Source organism: Mustela erminea, chromosome X, assembly GCF_009829155.1.
Source record: "Mustela erminea isolate mMusErm1 chromosome X, mMusErm1.Pri, whole genome shotgun sequence".
NCBI lineage: Eukaryota > Metazoa > Chordata > Mammalia > Carnivora > Mustelidae > Mustela > Mustela erminea.
Window position 1 is genome coordinate 117,434,168 of NC_045635.1, and position 22,297 is coordinate 117,456,464.

General features: G+C 40.2%; 1 protein-coding gene across 9 annotated transcripts in view; it reads right to left on the minus strand.

The window, feature by feature from the left end:
- The window catches only part of ATP11C (ATPase phospholipid transporting 11C), a 180,653-nt gene that overhangs the window by 90,876 nt on the left and 67,480 nt on the right, over positions 1-22,297 (minus strand). For 6 of the 9 annotated variants that reach the window (XM_032329561.1, XM_032329563.1, XM_032329567.1 and 3 more), the window contains exons 1-2: positions 13,752-13,847; positions 4,347-4,466 (exon numbers count right to left, since the gene is read on the minus strand). In XM_032329561.1, the coding sequence (XP_032185452.1) occupies positions 4,347-4,466; positions 13,752-13,787 (156 nt within the window). In that variant the 5' untranslated portion in view covers positions 13,788-13,847. Of the gene's footprint in view, positions 1-4,346; positions 4,467-13,751; positions 13,848-22,297 lie in introns of those variants that run through there. The other 3 variants (XM_032329562.1, XM_032329565.1, XM_032329566.1) reach the window with 2 other exon arrangements.

Below are 22,297 nucleotides of genomic sequence, written 5' to 3' on the forward strand. Positions count from 1 at the left end.
ACTGGTGCAGCCACTGTGGAAAACAGTATGGAGGTGCCTCAACAAGTTAACAATAGAGCTACCCTAGGATCCAGTCCTCAAACTACTGGGCATATATCTCCAAGATACAAAACACTAATACAAAGGGATACGTACACCCCTATGTTTTTAGCAGCATTATTTACAATAGCCAAACCATGGAAGCAGCCCAAGTGTGTCCACTGACAGATGAATAGACAAGAGGCAGGGTATATACACGACGGAAAACTACTCAGCCATAAAAAAGGATGAAATCTTGCCAATTACAACACAGATGGTGCTAGAGAGTATAATGCTAAGCAAAATAAGTCAGAGAAAAACAAATATGATTTCACACGTATATGGGATTTAAGAAACAATACAATGGTTAAAAGAAAGAAAGAGAAAGAGAGAGAGAGAGAGAGACAAACCAAGAAACAGACTGTTAATGACAGAGAACAAACTGAAGGTTGAGGGGCGGGGGTTGGGGGTGGGGCTGGGTGAAACAGGTGATGACGATTAAGGATGCACCTGTCGTGATGAGCACCAGGTGATGTCTGGAAGTGCTGAATCGCTATACTGCCATCTGGAACTCATAAGACACTGTATGCTAACTCTACTGCAATTTCAAAACTTAATAAGCAACAATGAAAAACTAAGTACAGAACTGTGTGCATTTGCATCATTTGGGGGAAGAGAATCCACGCTTTTTTATCAGGTTCCCAAGGCAGCTTGTGACCAAAAACAAAAGGGGTCAAAACCATTGCTCTAGTCATTTTGAAGCTGATATAGTCCAGGATCAGCACTTAACTGTCCCAATGACTTAAGATCAATTTTCTAAAACAATAAGCAAAACTCCCACAACAGGCTAACAGCTGAGCTTCTGGCTTGTTGACCTTCTGTTCCCTAACTAAGGGGTTTTTAATTAAACAAACAAACATCAGGGACTGTTAGAGTCCTCTGTGGGGTGTTAGCACATCAAAAGGGAACATTTTTGTTGTTGTTTCTAGGCCCCCACTGTTTGTTTACCACTGTTTTAACTTATTAGATGAACTGCTTCCTTGGGGAACTCTGGGTATTACCGTTATAGGAAACTGTTGCTATATGCCCTCCTCTTTCCTGTGTCAGGCCATGAGCTATCACGGGGTCAGGGAACACACCATAAGCCCCTTACCACAGCTGCCTAGAACAATGTTTGGTACAAAGAAGGCACAAGAAATCTTGATCTTAAGTTTTGGCCATTTATTCCACTGCCCATTACCAAGGTGAAGCGGAACTTTCTTTTTTTTTGAAGTACCACTCTTTCTCCCATAAATTCAAAAGAGTAAAGGGAGTTACCAGGACACTAGGATTTAGTAACTAGCTAAAAAGGCACCGTCCGGGGAGTCTGAAAAGATTCAAAGAAATGTCCAATAAATTCTACTGAAAATATGAGTTTTAGAAATGAGGGAGATTGCTAGTGTAATTTTAGGCTTGAAGCTTTAAATTCAAGACAGTCTTTCACATAGGAGTTCTAAATTTAACCTCGGGCATACCTTCAAAGAGTTAGGTGGTGCTCACAGATTCTTAACCCACTGAAGCACCTTCAAGATTAAGGCTCACAATTTTTAAAGAAAAAAAATGTGTAATGGGGAAATATGATGGAAATTAAAGATCCTAGCAGCAAGCAATCGGTGTTCCTTTTGCTACCGAAGGAGATTTCCAAATTTTGTACCAGCTACAAAATTCTGGTGATTCCCAAAGGTTCCTGCTGATTTTATTAAAGTAGGAAGGCCGCAGAGAACAAGTTTTTCTATGGAAAAGTATTGTGTTCTGCTAGAAGAAAAGAAGACCAATTTTATCAGTAAGTATAATTTAGATCAAAGTGTTTATCTTCAGTGTTCCCTGCATTAATAATACTTATTCCCAGTCTTTACCAGGCATTACTGGTGCTATCAGTAAATAAAAAGCACCCATTAACAGAAAGGTATTTTTATCATCAAAGAGTTAAAAAAGGAAGTCAACACTTGCTACAAAGCCGGAAGGCAGATAACATATGCTATAAATTGTACATTTCTTCAGTAACATATTCTGGTCAAAAGACAATGTGAGGAAGGAAAAGTTCAAATTATGAAAATATTGTTCTCTCCAGAATGGATCCAAAGGCCTCTTTTAAAGAGAGATCAAGCCACACAACTGAAACACATGAGACTGAGCGAATCACCAGTACTGCTCAGGATCGCAGTACTACCAATCACAGAAATGTAATTTAACAAGACCACCTACCATTTACTGAGTCATTACTGTAGGCCAAGCACAGCGTTTGAACTGTGGATTACTTTATTTTGTACTCACACAATCCTCTGAGGTAAGTACTGTTAGTGTCTCCGTTTTACAGATAAGGAAACTGAGACACAGAAAGGTTCAATGCCTTACTTTAAATTCAGACCCAGGTCTTCTGCTACAAGGATGAAGCTCTTTACCACTACACTATATGTACACTATCCTCTCCTAATTATTCACTGTATTAAGATTTCGTTCTTTTTCTGTAGTTCACTGTCAATTCCTCTTTTTCTGCTTTAGAGCTTTTAGGAAAAAGCATGGCAAACTAGAAAAACTGTCAACATATAATATTTACAGAGAAAAGAGAGATGCTCGTCTTTCAATGCAGAAATGTTCGCTTCTTTGCTCCGATTTCTAAAAGATACATACTGATACAGAGGTAGATATGCAAATCTGTTCAGAAACAATCTTTATTTGCCTTATGAAGCTCTTGACTATTTAAAAAAAATCCAAATGTACTGTTCTGTCTACCAGTAAAACTGAAGCTAGATAAAATATGAGAAATATTATATTAAATATAAAAGATTTGACAATTAAATAGTCTTCTAGTTCTTTTACAATGTGAAATCGTGAAATATATTACAACAAAATGGTTATGATTAGTTCAACGACAGTGACATTAGCATGTTCCACATAACACACTATGGAAAACAGTAATTCCCTGGAAAGTATTTTAGATTTTCTTTGATGCAAAACACGAGAGAAAACAGAGAAAGGAGCCCCAATGGTACAGAGACATGAAAGGGGCTTTTTATGCAGAGCCATCAGACCTCACAAAGCAGTTCTGCTCCTGGCTTTATAGCTTACTCTGCTTGGTGACCACAGCACTAACTTAAATTTCTCTGTACAGTCAACAGGTTGAACAGATAATCTCGTAGGCTCTTTCAGTTCTGTAAGTCTATGATTCTGAGTCAAAGGACTACTACTGCTATCCTGGATCTTACAGGGGGAATTAATAATTTTCAATCAAAGGAATAGTCCCCATCCTGAGCACAGGTATGAAAACTTCTGGCTGAGGATAGATTTTCTGCCATAAGGTTCAAGATGAACAGGAAACAGACATTTTATCCAAAGACACTCAGAGTGTTCTATAGGCCCATAGACACATGCTCATTAGGGAACAGTTTTTACTCATTCTGTCTGTATTTCACATGTTAATCTCCTACTTATGTATAATCTGTACTACATCACTACCTCGAGAAATCACATGTGTGTTTAAAAACCAAATGTTACATTTTTAAAGGAAGGGCATAATGTTCTTTCAGGTCCTAGGCGTTCGCAAGCTTGCAGTGATCCAACTGTCACTAACATCTTACAACTGCCTTGCCTGGCTACCTGAAGAAGTAAGGACAATCTATCAAGATCCGTCAGTCTATTGATTATCTGCCATCTAGCACCCAGTACCTAACCTGGTCAGCCAAAGGTAAAGATGAGCGAGTTAATAGTAGTAGAATGAGGGCGACTGGGTACTAGGAACGACAGAGAGTGCTTTTAGGTATGCAACATCAGCTTCGTTTCACTGATGAGGACATTCACACTCGGGAAAGGACATTCACACTTGTAGATTAATTTGGCCAAGGTCACACAGCTAGTAAATGGTCAGGCAAGAGTGTACTCGAGGAGCTCCCCAATGGAACAGAAGAGGTAAATGTCATTCTACCACAGCACCCTCCAAAAGAATACATATCATTTAGAACTTACTCCATCCCCTTAAGAGAAATTCAGGAAGCTTTGGGCAAGTAGATAATTCAAAGTTTTAGCATACTTTAAGGCTTAATGTAGTAGGTATCATCAACAGGCACTACGAATAATAAGGGAAAGCAAGTCAATAATATTTCAGCTGTAACAAGACAGAGTGATACTCTTTAAGAAAAACAGCCCTTTGGCGGGATGATGACCACAGTGGGAATACGGTACAGGTGCGCACACCCAAGCATATGCGTATACAATACACCAGATAAGTGCATTATCTGGTTCACTGTATGAATCACTACATGTATCTACTGAAGTAAAAAAAAAAAACTTACCTTGGATGAGACTATTCTATTATCACAAAATCTTTGTGCAATGTAAGCTTCTGTTTCTGAAACTGGATGATTGCCAACAAACACTGTGCGCGTACCAACTCTTTTCTCTTCTCCAGCACACTGACCAAGAGAAAGGGGGGAAAAGTCAGTTTCTTATCACATTTGTCCATGCTTCTGCTGAGTTCAGAGTCTTTGCGGAAGCACATCTGACAATCCCCGAGACAGAGAGAGCACCAGCGAGGAGAGAAAACCCTGTTAGGCTATTCAAACTCCACTGGGCTCTTAGCTGCTGACTTAGTGAAGATTAGTGAGAGGGCTGCTTGAGACAACGTGCTGAGGCCAACCCTACTATCTTAAAATGTGTAAATTAAAAGAAATCCTAGAAGAACAGTATTTTTATTGCCATTCTTCTTTCTTCCACAAAATCTCAACTGTCACCATCACAGCAACACACTCAAAAGGTCAGATTGGGAATATTTTATATATCATACAACCACCACTGAAGGCCATTTTGTCAGTTCCTTACCAGAGAACACAAAGCAGAATGCAAATTACTTCTACATAGAAAACAATTACTTTTAAGTATAGAGATAGAGAATGGCTGTCTCGGGCCACCTGGGTGGCTCAGTGGGTTAAGCGTCTGCCTTCAGCTCAGGTCATGATCTCAGGGTCCTGGGATTGACCCGCATCAGGCTCTCTGCTCAGAAAGAAGCCTGCTTCTTCCCTGCCTGCCAAGGAGCCTGCTTCTCCCCTGTGTGCCATTCCCCCTGCTTGTGCTTGCTCTCTCTCTCACTCATGCTGTCAAATAAATAAATAAAATCTTAAAAAATAATAGAATGGCTGTCTCTAACAATGATCAACTATTTCTACAAAGAAGTTGTAATTCTTTGGTTTTACAGGAAAGATATCCTTTGTGATTTCTCAGAGCCTACTGTCAAAAAGTCCCATTTAACACAATGTATCTCTGATGTCCATTTTACATTTTTAATTTTAATTCAATTTTTCTTTCTTTTTTTCTTTTTTTTTTCTTTTTTAAGAGAGGGAGACGGGGCTCAGGGCAGAGGAAAAAGAAGAGAGAGAGAATTCCCAAGCAGGTTCCACGGCCAATGTAAAGCCTGAAGCGGGACTCGATCTCACAACCCTGAGATAATGACCACACCCAAAACCAAGAGTCAGTTGCTTAACCAACTGAGCCACCCAGGTGCCTCCCCCCACGTCTACATTTTAAAAGAAGGTTCTAGAAGTTCTAGAATCTAGAAGTTCCAAGGTTGAGCTCCATTTTACCTTACTTTTTTACTTCACTGAAGCTTTACCTTGTTTTTTGTTTTTAAAGATTCTCCAATAAGTTTATTTTGCAAATTTTTTGCATTTTATGTTTTATTGGCTTACAGTGTTATAAAAAGAAAAATGTATACAATTTTGAACACTGAGCTATTTATCATTTTAATATGAATTCAGATATTCTTTAGTTTATTTCTAATTGACCTTCAAATGCAGCAGCTCTTAAGTTCAGTGTAAGTACTCTTGCCACCCTATCCTACCCCAACACTGAGTCAGAATGCAAGATACAGATACCTATACAAATACAAGACACAAGTCTCTTATGAAGTAAAACAAATCTTTTATAATGGTTCCCTTTTGGAACTTTGCATATCCAGTGCATGCCTTTTCTGAAACTGGGATATTCACACTTATCAGACACAATCTTTATAAAGCGAAGCATTTATCTCTTTGCAAACTCAGGTAATTCTTGAGAGCAATATTTTTCTTACTGATCTGAAAAGAACGGAGTGTGGAAGGTCAAAGAGGAAAATCACATGAAATCATCAAAACAGAAGAGGTCTGAAAAATAATATATCTAATAGTGTAGGGAGAAATATCTTAAGTCTAGAGTCTACTGAAAATCTTGATATTCAAAGGAATAGCTTTGGACCCAGTGCCAAAAACTCAGATGTTTTTCTCAGTTAATTACAATGAAGAATGTTTATTTCAGAAAATACATTAAGTCTTTGAAGTAAGAATGAAAGGATCATACAATTTAAATTCTATATAAATGACTGAATATACAAAGTATCAAACATAAACAGCAGTGTAGCAAGAAAACAAATTAGCAGAAATAATTACTCAACAGCAGCAATAATTAAGCCCACCATTTGAAAGATCTTCTAAATACCACGAACAAAAATAGTTGTTATAAGATTTTACAGCACACAACTCAATTCAGTTCTAATGCACTACTATTATACCTCTTTCTTCTTCAGTATTAGTGGACCCACATCATTTCCTATCAATTCCCGGTGTTTATTATGCGAACCATCACATTCAGGAAAGTCCTAGAACACCAACACTGACAATAAGCTGCTTTAGTAACACACAGATCTTCGATGTTTACTTCATTTACTACTTTGGGATTTTCCTTTTGTATTTTAAGATTCATCAAGTTTGGGGGGCCTGGGTGGCACTGCCCCTTAAGTGTCAGACTCTCGGTTTCAGCTCAGGTCATGAACTCAGGGTCAGGAGATAGAGCCCTGCCAAGGGCTCCCACTCAGCCTCAGCCCCAAGTCTGCTTATGTTTCTCTCTCCCTCTGTCCCAACCACCCCACACTTTCTCTCTCTCAAATAAGTGACTAAAGCTTTAAAAAAAAATTAATCAAGCTATTGTTCTGTTGTTTTTTCTTTGAGAGGAATGGACGAATTGCAAGGGAGCTACGCAGTGCAAGTACACTACCAAAAGGCGATAACCGAACCATTCTGAAACCCTGAGTTGAGTGAACCGGTTCCGCTCCGGGGGACAGAGAGCTGCTTTAGCTGCGGGAAGTTGCGCGATCAGGATCTGGGCCAGCTCTCCTGCCCCATCGTCGCCAGCAGCCATCACTCCTGAGACCCATTGCTCTCCAGCGGAGCTGCCATGCCTCTACTCTGTCTTCTTACCTTAAATCAGGATAATACACTTTTTTAAAAAGGACTTTATAGGAAAGATTGAGAGCGAGCATGAATGCAGGGGTGGGAGGGCAGAGGGAGAGGGAGACGCAGACTGCCCACTGAGCAGGGAGCCGGAGATGGGACCTGATGCCTCAGACGCTTAACCGACTGAGCCACCCAGGAGCCCCTGGAATGGTTTCCTTTGGTATTACTATATTTATCATGTTTGAGACAACCATACATTAAAGTCAAAAAAAGATAGGAACCAATATCTACATACATATTTCCATTATTTTTTTAACAAGATAATTCCCTAGCCCAGAAAGTTTTAAAGTACGTAGGCTCAGGGATTTTCCTTCCTTTCGATGATCTATTTAAAAGCTAAAGATGTAATAATCCTGACCCTAAAGTAATCATTTTTTAGCAAGACTACTTAGAGATTGCTGGGTGCCTGGGTGGCTCAGTGGGTTAAAGCTTCTGCCTTCAGCTCAGGTCCTGATCCCAGGGTCCTGGGATCGAGCCCCCGCATCAGGCTCCCTGCTGAGCAGAGAGCCTGCTTCCCTTCCTCTCTGCCTACTTGTGATCTCTGTCAAATAAATAAACAAAATCTTAAAAAAAAAAAAAAAGACTACTTAGATTGCAAAGTTCTCCAAATGTCTGTTTGGATGTATTTCAATCTGAATTTTTGTACCTTATATCGATATTCTAGGGAAAATGATTTTTTAGTTTAAAAAGGTAAAAACCGAGGGCGCCTGGGTGGCTCAGTGGGTTGGGCCGCTGTCTTCGGCTCCGGTCATGGTCCCAGGGTCCTGGGATAGAGCCCTGCATCAGGCTCTCTGCTTAGCAGGGAGCCTGTTTCCTCCTCTCTCTCTGCCTGCCTCTCTGCCTGCCTGTCATCTCTCTCTGTCAAATAAATAAATAAACTCTTTTAAAAAATTAAATAAATAGGGACGCCTGGGTGGCTCAGTTGGTTAAGCAGCTGCCTTCGGCTCAGGTCATGATCCCAGCGTCCTGGGATCGAGTCCCACATCGGGCTCCTTGCTCCGCAGGGAGCCTGCTTCTCCCTCTGACTCTGCCTTCCACTCTGTCTGCCTGTGCTTGCTCTCGCTTCTCTTTCTATGACAAATAAATAAAATCTTTAAAAAAAAAAAAAAAAAAAAATTAAATAAATAAATAAATAAATAAATAAAAAGGTAAAAACCGGGGCGCCTGAGTGGCTCAAAGCCTCTGCCTTCTGCTCAGGTCATGATCCCGGGAACCTGGGACCGAGCCCCGCATTGGGCTCTCTGCTCTGCAGGGAGCCTGCTTCCCCTACACCTCTCTGCCTGCCTCTCTGCCTACTTGTGATCTCTGTCTGCCAAATAAATAAATAAAATCTTTAAAAAATAAAAATAAAAAGGTAAAATCCAACCAAAAATGTAGATAAGACCTCTTGACCCATTATTTTCATTAAAGCTTATTAAATACTTATTTAGTGGGGTACCGCTTTCAAACTCTGTAGGGAATCAGACAAAAAGTAATTGGGATAAATTCATGAAGAAGACAGCTGTTTCCCCACTTGTCCAGAGACAGGCCATTATTAGAACAACTGACTGTCTAAGGTCCTTCACAGGCTAAGATTCCATGGTAAATTTTCGAACAGTTCCTGATTATCATTCCAATAAACAAATACCTTTACCAGAATGGCAGCTATGGGGGGCAGGTGGGTGGCTCAGGTCATGATCTAATGGGTTGTAAGATGGAACCTTGCATTGCACTCCCTGCTCAGTGGGGAGTCTGCTGCTTCCTCTCTGTCTGCCCCTCTGGCCTGCTCCTGCATGCAGTCTCTTTCTCCCTCTAATAAATAAAGTCTTAAAAAAATACGAAAATGGCAGCTATACACATTTGATTCCGGGACGGACTTCTTTGTTTGCAACTGTAATATACAAGGTCCAACATGGCTTACTGATAAGAGCACTAAATTTTCCATAATCTCCATTTTACAAAATGTAAACAGAAAGTAAATACACCTTGAAGTATAGCTCATTCTGCTTCACACTTACCCTCACCTTCTGTTGCAAGTAACGGTCTTCACTGTAGTCCCTACAACAGACCTGAACCTTATAAGGTACAGACTTGAATTACAGAAACTGTCAAATTACTTGATAATTCTGCATATACATATTCATATGTATTTACAACCTTTAGTATTTGTATGGTTGTTTAGTTCTTCACACAAGAAGTGGCTATCGAGGGCGCCTGGGTGGCTCAGTGGGTTAAAGCCTCTGCCTTTGGCTCAGGTCATGATCCCAGGGTCCTAGGATTGAGCCTTGCATCAGGCTCTCTGCTCAGCAAGGAGCCTGCTTCCCCCCTCCCCTACTTGTGATCTCTCTCTGTCAAATACATAAATAAAATCTTAACAAAAAAAGAAGTGGCTTCCGAGTAAATAAGGAAGTGTTCCCTTTTATGCCAGTTCTCAGATCATTCTACAAACTGAAAGGAGGAAGAAGAAAAGAAAAACAGGGAGAGGGTCAGTGAAGTGGGATGTTTCCTGCACAGCTAACACAGATCGTTCTCCTGGGTTAGCAGTGGCCACTGATTAGCTTATAACAAAAATGAACTGGTAGTTTCGCGATTCTGAATGGTCTTCAACTTCTCGGTCAGGTAGTGGCATTCCAAAGAACAAAAGGAAGGAACAAGCTTAACACAATTTTTCAGGCACATAATATTTTTATGAATTCTCTACATGTGAATGGCATTTACAGTTCGACTAAGAGCTTTTGCCATATATTATGTCTCTGATCACCTTCAAATAAGGCCTACGTTGACCTCTCTATCTCTATTAAGTTGGAGAAAATGGATTGAAATTGCTGTGCAGGTTTGGGAGGGTGGGGAAGGAAGCTTCTGGCAGTGATTATTGTTAGATGAAAAAGGGGCCTGAGAGGAGCTGTATCATGTCCACTCCTGAGCATTTTTTAAAAAGGGGCAAAGTCTCTTCAGCCCAAGGCAGTTTGGGGTCTGCAGCTGCCTGGGACGGGCTGGAGTGGGGTGAAACAGAGGACCTTTCCATGCCTGCTTCACCCTAAAATCTGAAGAACCTGCAATTTCTGGTGGAATTTGCTCTAACTTAGAACATTGTTTAGTTTGCATAAAAATGGCAGCGCTGAACTCATGTGTAAATTTCACTGTAATTTTCCACTTGCTGCCAATGTTGAGTGTTAAGACAGTGGTTTTAGGTTCCTGTCATTGTGAATAATGTAGGTAGGTGCCTTAGCCAAGGCAGAGAAACTCCAAGTAGGAATCATAAAAAAAAATTTCCCTTTTGGATGGCACACGATGTAGTCTAGAGTGGGAGTGTATGATTCCTGCCACCTCATAATGAATTTTAATTCATTAAGAGTCGATCCTGTGTTGAACTGCTTCCCATCCAAATGTCCTTAGAAATGGCATTTTTAAAAACTGAAATATGCTGGCACGGATTCTATTTTAATGACACATCATACACTATAATAAAAAGTATGGAAAATATTTAAAAATATATACTTACAATATACAAGTTAAAAGAGAAACCAATTCCATTTTTTCCCTCAAAATGAAACCACCCTTTTGTGTCCTTGATTTATACTTCCGCAGTATAAACTGACTGTTGTAGAGGGGAAAAATGGTAAGTAATTTATAACAAAACATAGTGTCTTAATAAAAATCAGCGAAATGGCGCTGTTATTCAACTAGTACCATCTTAAAATCCCATGCTTTTGCTTGTCAAAACACATAAAAAGCTTTTTAAAGTATAATTTGTTTTCCTGATTGCCTCCAGACTAGTTACTCAGTAAGAACCGAGAGAAAATAGAGACCTCAACAGAAGACGGTCACTATAAAGGCTAGCACAGAATCTAAAACGGGGCTCATGTCCCCGTCCTTTCCAGGTGCTTGCAGACTTAAAATTTATCACTTAGTTATAGATCAATGGTTCTTAATTCTGGCCACACACTGGCTTTAAACACAACAACAATGCCTTGGTCTTTCTTTTATTTAATATTTAATTTCCCTGGAAGCTCCCCATGCCTGTGAAAACGGCTATCCAATCTTCTCCTTTGAATTAGTGACTGCTCTTAACTAAGATCCTCCGAGTTTTTAATATACCAGCCATAATCCCCCATTTCTGAAGTAATTAAAATAATTTAAACAATTAGCTTTATACAGCATAAACATACAAATAACCCTCAAACAGTGCCCCCTCCAATCATTTTAAGCTGCTCATAAAATGAGATTCCCCTTCAATACGTATTTTGCTTGTGGTTAATCTGCTAACAATTATTTCTATCACAGATAATGAAAATTACAGGCCCTGATGTGATGCAAAGCTACTCAGGTTATCAGCAAATCATCACTGATGTCAACCCTGGCAATTAGAGCATTGTTTTTACTTGTTTATTTTTATATTTAAAAAATTTTTAGGGGCCCCTGGGTGGCTCAGTGGGTTAAAGCCTCTGCCTTCGGCTCAGGTCATGATCCCCAGGGTCCTGGGATTGACCCCCAACATGAGCCTCATGTCAGACTCTCTGCTCAGCAGGGAGCCTGCTTCCTTCTCTCTCTCTGCCTGCCTCTCTGCCTACTTGTGATCTCTGTCAAATAAATAAATAAAATCTTAAAATTTTTTTTTTTTAAGTCGGCTCTGCAACCATCTTGGGGTCCCACCTGGGGCCTGAACTCACGACACTGAGATGGAGACTCAAGCCTAGGTCAGGAGTCAACTCAACCCACTGAGCGACCCAGGAACCCCAAAGTATTATTTTTACTGGTCATTAGATTGTTCTTTGTGAGTTATTAAAGCAAATGTTAAGTATCTGCTCAGAAATGAACAGAAACCGATTATTTAAAATTCTGAAAACCTGGCAATGATTTAAAACTGTTCTATGCACCCCAGCCCTAAAGCTATTTTCTTTGCTGAAGCACTAGTATTTTTGAACAGCATAATCAGTCTTAAAAAGGTCAAATGAACTCAAAATTGAAAGAAAGAACTAGCGTTTCATCAAAATTTCAGGCAACTACTAAAATGCTCCTTAAAGTCAGGATTTCTGTCCCAAGGTTGGGAGGGGTGAGGTGCTGGGAGCACCACAGTGCCAAGGAACGTTTCCAGTGTATTAAGCCTCTTGGTTAAAATTGCTACAATGTACTCAGTGGTCACATTGCGGAGGTTTCCAAGCCCATTCCATTACAAGAAGCCAAGGAGAATAAACTTGATCTTTAATTGATAGGCATAACTCTAAAAGGAACCTTAAGATTGCACTTTTCAGATTTTGCTTTTATGGCACCTTCTTAAGTGATTGAGGTGTCTCTCTCCTTTGCCAGGGGTAGTGAAGAAAGTCCAGGACAAGACACTTTGTGTTGTCTTGCCTTTAAAGCTTGATTATGATCATATTAACCAAAAATCTCAACCACCTCATCAAAAGACAAATGAAGGGGCGCCTGGGTGGCTCAGTGGGTTAAAGCCTCTGCCTTCGGCTCAGGTCATGATCCCAGGATCCTGGGATCGAGTCCCACATCGGGCTCTTGGCTCAGCGGGGAGCCTGCTTCCTCCTCTCTCTCTGCCTGACTCTGCCTACTTGTGATCTCTGTCAAATAAATAAATAAAATCTTAAAAAAAAAGACAAATGAATACTCAAAAGTACATCCCTAGACACAAAGATTGTCCCTAATTAGGCATTCCTGCTATCAGCACATTTAACAGAACAGAATCTCCTACAGGAAATGGATACGAAACCCCACAAAACCAAAAACCTCAATCAGCAATCACAATGCTTAAGACTTAGGTAAAAACAATGCCTTGATTGGAAACTCAAGAGTTAGACTTTGATTATCTAAATCCACTGAGCAGGTTAATTTCACGGGGGAAAATCAATTCTACATGTTTTCAATCTGATACCCCTCCCCACCACGCCTTTACTCCAAGAGCCTCAGGGTTACAAAAATGTGACCCTGAAGATGAAATATAGCTGCCTTTAGGATGGCTAATAATCGACAGATCAAAACTGCTGTAAGCATTTAGTAATTCAACACTCTAACAGGAATTTTCTTAATGACTCAAAGATTGTTCCACTTACAGAAAGTAACCGGAGATTCCCTAAGTTCAGACGGGGGCTCAGCAGCCCCGCTTTCCTTGTCGACAGTATTTCTCTAACCCAGAGCCTGACAATATGCACACAAACTCGAGATGAACTCACCATACAGGTTAAGCCTGGAGAAGTAATTTTCCACTTTCAGTATCCACGGCTACATACTACCTTGCATTCCGAACACTTAACAAACTTAAAAAAAAAAATCTCAACAGAGAGGTACCTAATTTATAAGGTTAGGAACGATTGACTGATAACCCTTTAAGCATTTACCATAGCCCTGGGGAAATGGATAAAAATGTATATGCAAATAGAAAGCAGTAAGTCCCCAAGACCTCAAAGCCCAACCTAGCTGAAAAGAGATCAGAATAAAATATAGATCACAAACCTCAGAGGCAGGAGGGAAAGATGGGACCATCTGCATACCGACATGTGAAAATTTGCTAACACAAAGGCAGCTAAAACGCAGAGGAAACGCCGCAGATTATCAAGCAACTTGTGCCAACCCCTGTGATCCTTGCAAAGTTTCTCAGAATTCGGGAAGACAGCCAACTGTGGCTTGCAAGTTTCTGTACCTCCAAGGGAGGCGGCAAAGCAAGCACTAGAAAGCTGGTTTGTTCCTTAAGACTTGGAAGCAACACGCTGGTGTCCTGGCCTCTGTTATCACACTGTTTGACATCTTTTTTGTTACTCTTCTCCAAACACGTGATTCGCCTTTGTAACTTTGGATTTTAAAAATCACTGAAAAAGACTAGTATCACAAAAAGTTAAAAAAATGAAAAATAAAACGACTAGCATCTTGTGCCACATAGCATTTTCTCCTCATCTTGTAAAGTTCTCTTCTAACCCATGCCTACAATTGATGGACTATGACAAGAACTGGAACTAAAAAAAAAAAAAAAAAACTTTACAAAAGTTCAGTTGAACTTTGGGTTTTAGTCAGGTAAATAGTTTAAGAGGAAGAGATACAACCTAGGTATTCACTATGATACACTGAGTCACCCCATACCAGAGAGTCACTATTACTGTACCCTGAAGCTTCAAAAATGTATAGCAAAATATTCATATGGCCTAAACAGAAGGTTTTTGTGAAGTCCCTTAGGGCTCAAGGATTTTTTTTTTTTTTATCACTTTTTAGAGATCTCGCAGGTGAGGCAGCTTTATCTCAGCAGCAAACAGTAACGCCCAAAAATGGTTTAGGAAAGGAACCACTGGACATTATGGTGAAAAATGCCTTTACCAATATCTACCTAGAAGAGACAAATTCTCATCCAAATAGCACTTTCTAGGTCGCCAGAGAAGAATTTTCATTACAGTGTAGGAAGATATAAACCTTGGCAGAGCAAAACAACAAGAACACAACAAAAACAACAACAAAGAAACAAAAAACAAAACAAAACAAAAACAACAACAACAAAAAACATTGTAGAAGAGGTGCCTGATGCCCCAAACATCGTTTTATCTCCCATTTCAATGACAGCATCATTATTATAAAGGTGAGAGTAAGTTTCTAGAAAGATCTAACAGTTCAAATGTATGCTGGAGTATGTCCAGTGGAACCAATGAATGCAGTATTGTTAAATATTATACAGAAAGCAAACTAGCTAGAAAATAAATGTCCAGGATGTAAATGTAATCAGTTTAAATAGCACACCCAGGCTATACCTGTTATTTTGACATTCCCAACAAAAGAGGTAAGTAAAAAACAAGCTTCCATTGTGGAGGAAGACTGAGCTGAATAACCAAGAGGGCCTGAGTTGTGACTCAAGCCTCACAAAGGTAGTCCTTTCCATGGTGCAGTATCTCTAGACTTCCACTGAACCATGTTCTGGTGGCAACTTCTGGGCTCAAATAACAATGTCTTTAAAGAAGTCTGTTTTTGAAAACAGCACCTTCCCTATAGCTGAAAGCTTTTAGGGTAAGGTTTGGAGGGAATAGGAGAAGCAGTAAAGATGTGACCCTGGGAAGTACTGTTGATACCTATGCTTATACTATACACCTTATTATGTACCTACAACTTACAGGTGAGCCTCCACTTTCTTAAGAGTAAAAGAAGGTCCAAAAAAAAAAAAAGAGTAAAAGAAGGTCAAAGAACTTAAAAGACTGCTTATTGTAGGATTAACAAAACACCCAGAGATCACTTTAAAAAGACTGTAAAGGCTATTTACTTAAGAGGATGAAGCTTGCAGTTACTAACCAACTATGTGAATATTAAAATTCCAGGAACCGGGTCAGCAGCATAGAACTAGGCAATGGCCTCAACATAATTCAAGTGTAAATGTGTTATTTTCACCTTGTTCCAGCAAGAAAGTTTCTGGCTCTATGGAAGACGCATAAGCAATTCTGATCTGAGGTCACCCCTATACAAAGGGACAGGGTGAATTATGGCCCACTGGCAGAGAGTGCTTGGCGCTGAAAACACTGTTCCTTAGCATGCATGGGGAGGACTACAGGTGGCCAGGGAGGTTGTCAGGTGGCACGTCTGCCCACTAGTGAGGGCCACTCAAGGAGTCCCCGGAGACTGCCGTCTATAAGATAAGCCATTCGTCCTTTGGAATTGTTGATCTGCCGTCACGGCTGTAAAACTAGCAAACCATCTCTCCCTTCGAGGCAGAGCACAACAGTCAATTGGGAACTTTCTTGGAACTTCTGATGCTTGTCTCTAAATCTCCCTTCTTCCCTCCCAAAAGCTGTAGATTCGAAGCTGCTGTGCACTACAAAGATTGGGTGCTGCTATAAATTTAACAGGTGACCTGTAACTATTCCTAAAACATATCCTTAAAATATATTCCTAAAACATAAAAAAAAATTATTCCTAAAACATAAAAAGACTTACCAGAAATTAGCAATATGTTCGAAGCATAATGTCTAACTTTCAGTATATTTAAGAAAGACCACACCAAATACTTCATTTTTTAATGGCTTCACTGTATTATTCATGTGTATTATTGTTTGTGTATAATAAAAATTGATTTTTGAAAAAAATTTTAGGGGGAGGGAGGGGACAAGGAGGGGAGAGGGAGACAGTGAGAGAATGAATCTTCAGCTAACAGTGTGAAGCCTGACTCAGGGCTCCATCTCACAACCCTAAGACCATGACTTGAGCCAAAATCAAGAGTCTGATGGAAACTTAACCGACTGAGTAACCCAGGCTCCCTGACTTGTGAAACTTTTTTTTTAAAGATTTTATTTATTTATTTGATAGAGAGAGTGAGAGACACAAGCAGGCAGAGCAGCAGAGGGAGTGGGAGAAGCAGGCTCCCCACTGAGCAGGGAGCCCGAAGCAGGGCTCGATTCCCACGACCCTGGGATCATGACCTGAGCCGAAGGTAGTCGCCCATTTAACCGAGCCACCCAGGCGCCCCAGATTTGTGAAATTTTAATATGCCTTTGGGTAGTACCAACTAGGAGTGCCACTATAAGAGGGACTGGAAGAATATCAGAATCTATGACACAAGGCTTCCCAAACCGCACAGCATGCGACAATAATGAGGTTCCTCAGAAAACCTCTGGGCAGCAGGGAAAGGCTGCTCCTGAATCCTGCCTCCCGGGCAGTGCTATTCCTTTTTCTTTCTTTCTTTTTTTAAAAGATTGATTTATTTTAGAGCAGGAGTGAGCGCACATGAGTGGGAAGGGAAGAGGGAGAGAGAATCTCAAGCAGACCCCAAGAAGAGATGGGGCCTGACGTGGCACTTGATCTCACAACCCTGGGATCATGACCTGAGCTGAAACTAAGAGTCGGATGCTTAACCCACTGCACTGCCCAGGTGCCCCTGGGTGATGCTATTCTAATATATTTCTTACCTCTTCACAATCAGTAATATTGGCAAGGCACTCAAGAATATGAGGTGAGATAATTGTTAAACCCGTGACAACTTCTCTCCACGTAGGCCAAAAATAGATAAGGAAAATTAAGCGTTTGGCCATGATCCCAAGTGGGTGCTTCTGCTTCTAAGGCTTAACTCTAAGAGGCAAGAAACCAGGAGATCTTGGTTCTAATTGCCTTCTACCGATTAGCCTGTGTGTGTCTTGGAGAAGTCCGAGAACTGATGTTTTCCTAGGCAACTCAAGGAGTGCTTGACTGAGTAATCTAAAAAGATACAGGGGAATCGGGGCCAGATTTCGAGCAATAAAACAGGAAATGTGGTTTTGGATGTTGTATCATTTGCCACCTGTTTCAGCCTGGACCAAAACAAACAAACAAAAAAACTGTTTAAGGGTGGGAAAGAGATCCCTTGTTTGAGGATAAGGAGTAATTTACAAGCCAATGCACATGAGAAAATAATGTATTCAGGACGAAATTTATTCATAGGCTTCTAAGTAGAAAAGGAAGAATAAATAAAGGAAACACAAGTCACCAAGAACAAAGAAAGGCTCCCGTGCCTTCGGGGTGCTAATTTCCGTATACTAAAAGGTACATTAGCTTTTGGGGGCTTTAAGGATGCCCATTTAAACCACCACAGTGTCAATTTATTTAATGGGAAGCTTTACCTATGAAAAAATGAATGCCTTCTCAAACGTGCCTGTGACCCAAGGGAAATGGTTTATTCTTCTGATAAAACAGAATGAACTCTATGCAATGGCAGTCAGGGTACAAACAACCTCAAGTTAAAACAGTTTAGGATTAACCACCATTAAGAACAATTTAAAAAATTAATGAACCACTTAGAATTACAAATTTTACTTGTACGAAGGATTTTTACTAGAAAATGAAACACACGCAGAGATAGAAAACCACTTGAAAGAATTTTTATTAGAGCGGACACATTCAAAATGTATGACTTCTCAAAAACAAGCACTAAAACTCATATTGAAGGTCATACCACCCCCAGACCAAACATTTTTTTGTTTTGTTTTTTACCAAACAGGACAAACAGTAATTTGAGGCTCTGTTCAAGTACATAATTGAAAATAGCAGTGAGATATTTCCAAAGCACACACAGGGGGTATTGAGAACAATTAGAAGAATTTTACAGCCAACATTAAAAATACCTGGCAAGCTTTGAACAGGAAAAATGCTTTCAGTTAAATCATGAAACGGCACAGTGGTTGTAGCATTAAGTGACTGTTGCTCAGTGGAACACAGCGGATTAGTCCCGACGAGGACTGGGTAATCAAATGTGCACAAAGACTCAATTCTCCTGACTGCAATGCATTTCACTTTACTTCGCATTATAAAAGGCGTATGTGTACGCAAATGTGTTCATACATTTCTAAGTCTCTTCTTATTCTATCTTGTAAACTCAGACACGATGTAAAACCTTCTAAACACCAACAAAGAGAAAACAATTATAGCATTAGGTAAGGGCAGGAAATTGGCAGAACCCAACAGAACACAGAGGACTCTGGAAGGTTGTAAGTTCAAGGGCATCTGCACATGTTAGCACTACTACTGGTGGACTGGTGACCATGGATGGGCAGGAATAATCTTACAGTGTGAGTATTCTAAGATGGCCTGCTTCTATTCTTGTTTGGCTTCCAGCCATTTGCTACAGTCTCTGCCCTAGAGGAAAGGCAAGCAGGTACATTTCTTCGTTGGGCGCGGGGCACAGTTAGCTTTCAAAAAAAAAAAAAAAAAGGAATAAAGGGAAAGAGCAAGGAAATGGATAGAAATATAAATGGGTCAAACCAAAAGAAATTATCGGTGATGAGAACATTCTTCCATTAAGATTGCACAGGGCTTCCTCATCATTCTCAATGCAACTCTCAAAAGACACCTCCAACAGAAGAGTTTTTAAGCACCACATATATTCAGAAGGAAGAAATTGCTCTAGATGTCAGGATTAGTCTTTCAAACCTCATCTTTGATCCTAAAAATGGTGGGTAAGAGGAAAAGGTGGGGTTCTCCTAATAGCTGCAAGCTTTTCTTAGAAGGCAATGTACCAGAATGATGTCGGGACAGTGATTTTATGGATTTAGAATCCAATTCAGTCCAGTGTGCACCTGAGTGTCACTGTAACTTTTCATAATATTGAGCAACAATGTGATATGGTATCAAAGAATGAAATACTGTGAATAAGGGGAGGTTCATTCATGCATATGATTAATTAAATTAGATTTTATTTATCTAAGAGAGAGAGAACACAAGCAGTGGGGGAGGGGGTAAGAGGGAAAGAGAGAAGCAGTCTCCCCTCTGAGCAGGGAGTCTGAGACATGGGGCTCGATCCCAGGACTCAGAGATCACAACCTGAGCTGAAGGTAGACATTTAACTGATTGTGCCACCCAGGTGCCCCCATTCATGTATTTTAAAGGTGACATTCTTCTAAGATGGCTGGAATTTTAAAAACACACAGAAAATAAAAAGTGTTGGTGAGGATGTGAAGATATTGGAACTCCCATACACTGCTGGTAAAAATGCAAAATCACTCATTGTTCAGCCTCTGTGGAAAACAGTCTGGTGGTTCATCAAAAAGCTAAACAAGGAATTATCATGAGCCAGCAAGTTTACTCTTACATGTATACCCCAAAAGAACGGAGACAGGTGTTCAAACAAAAACTTCTGCACTGATGTTTAGAGCAGCACTATCTACAGCGGAGTCAAAAAGTGGAAGCCACTCAAATATCTACCAACAGATGCATGGATAAACCAAGTGTGGTCTGTCCACCCGGTGGAATACTATTCGGGCGTAAAAAGGAATCAACTACTGATGCACACGAACCAACAGGAAGGAACCTGATCAACATTATGCTAAGCAAGAGAAGCCAGACACAAAAGGTCACACACTGTAGGATTCCATTTATATAAAATATTCAGAATAGGTAAATCCATAGAAACAGAAAGCAAGTTGGTACTTGTCAGGAGCTGGAAGGAAGGCAGACTGGGGAGTGACCACTTAATGGTTATGAAGTTTCCTTTTGAGGTGAAGAAAATGCTACAGAACAGGATGGTTTTGGTGGTTTCACGTGTGAATGTACTAAACGCCACTGAATCATTTTTTAAATTATTAATTTTATGTTATGTGAATTGCACCACAGTAAAAAAAAAAAGTACCAACTTATAGCAAGTCACGAGGCAAAACTATTAATACAGTTGATGTCTCCATTCAACCATATTTACTTGAGTCCCTACTATGCACAATACTGTAGATAAAGTGACGAATAAAAAAAAAAATTGACACCATTCCTGCCCTCAAGGAGCTTGGAATGTAGTGGGGGAAACCAGATATTAACCACTATCCAAATACTTAACACAGATCAGCCAAGTAGCAGGAATGATGGCTGTGCTGCGTGGGAGAGCTGACCCAGCCAGGGCCACGTGACCACCAGCACACGACAAGGCTGATCAGATAGACCGCTCCTTTAGTCCCTGCTCTAACAGCTTCCCACTGATCTTAAAACTGAAAATGAAAATCCTTCCACTGACCTTGTTGAGCCCCAAGCCTCTCTGCCTTGTTTTCTCTGTTCCAGCCCCCTGGCCTTCCTTCCTGCTCCGGGGCTCCCATCCCACATCGAATACCCTTCCCTCGCTCCTGTACCTTCTTAACCTGTAGTCACCCCTCAGACCTCTCAACTGTCACTTTGTCCTAAAAGCCTTCCCTGACAGCAACTCCAATGAAGAGACCTTTTCTCCAAAACTCTATGTCTGCTACAGAGAATTTACAATGAACAAAGCCAAAAGAAAATCTCAACTCAGCTTTTCAAAAAGCCCTAACTCCCAAGTCTCCCCAAAATTCTCCTCCAATATCCTGCCGAAGAAATCCTTTGTGAATTCCTTGACTTTGCAGAAAGTGCGTTTTCTGAAATCTTCTGATTAGTTTCAATAAAAACATGGCCGTGATTGTGACAATAAGAACTTTGTACAGTCTACTGACACAAGCTCATTAAACATAATTTAATGTGACTGGTTATTGTGATGCTTTGTTAACTGATTTATATACGCTTCAGTCAATTTGATGCAGAGCAGTATTCAGATTCATCAATTCCAGATGATTAAACAGTTGATTAAAAATGCTGGTTATGGTCATTTCTGTTTAAAAAAAAAAAAGTCAGGCATCAGGCCAGGAATATAATCCTCAATGTAATATTGTTTCTGTAAAGAAAATCAGATTAGACTTATATTACTTTGACTTCCATGAATATGACCTGCCATAATGTACAAGGACAAGTTGTAAAGGGTTTTCAGGAGGGCCCATCATAGCTAGTATGTGCTGTGGAACAGAGGCTAGGTCCAAGACAAACACAATTCAAATCAGCCTGCCATGCACTGTTCTCTTTTCAAATCTACCTCATTTAATAATCATACACTGGGGCAGGGTGTGTTCTGCAGTATTGATTTCTCTGCAGGAAGAGCACAGAGAAGTATCACTAACATACTGTAAGTTCTACACAAAAAAGATTCTGCTAAAGCTGTCAAAGTACAATTATACAATATTATCCCTGTGCTTCCGGGAAGTGAAAATTAACTGCATTTTAAAAATAACATCTCAATGACTAACATATTATTTATAAAGTACTTGATATAATAATCTGTAATGAAGCTTGCATAAAGGGTTTACTAATAAATAAGTAAACAACAGGGATGCCTGGGTGGCTCAGTGGGCTAAGCTGCTGCCTTTGGCTCAGGTCATGATCTTGGAGTCCTGGGATCGAGCCCCACATTGGGCTCTCTGCTCGGCGAGGAGCCTGCTTCCTCCTCTCTGCCTGCTGCTCTGCCTACTTGTGATCTCCCTCCCTCTGTCAAATAAATAAATAAAATCTTTAAAAATAAATAAGTAAGTAAGTAAACAACAGCTTGTAACCAGCACCACTATTTCTTGGATCATCACTTCCAGTCTTAAAGAACACTACTGAGAAATCCCCACAAAATCCAGATACCCTACTCCAAGTGAAAACCAGGGCTAGCTAGCTCTTTTTTTCTTTTTCAGAGTTTTCAGATTATATGGCTATTGGTACAATGGGCTGGGAAAGAAATCTATTTGTTCCAATGAAACTTT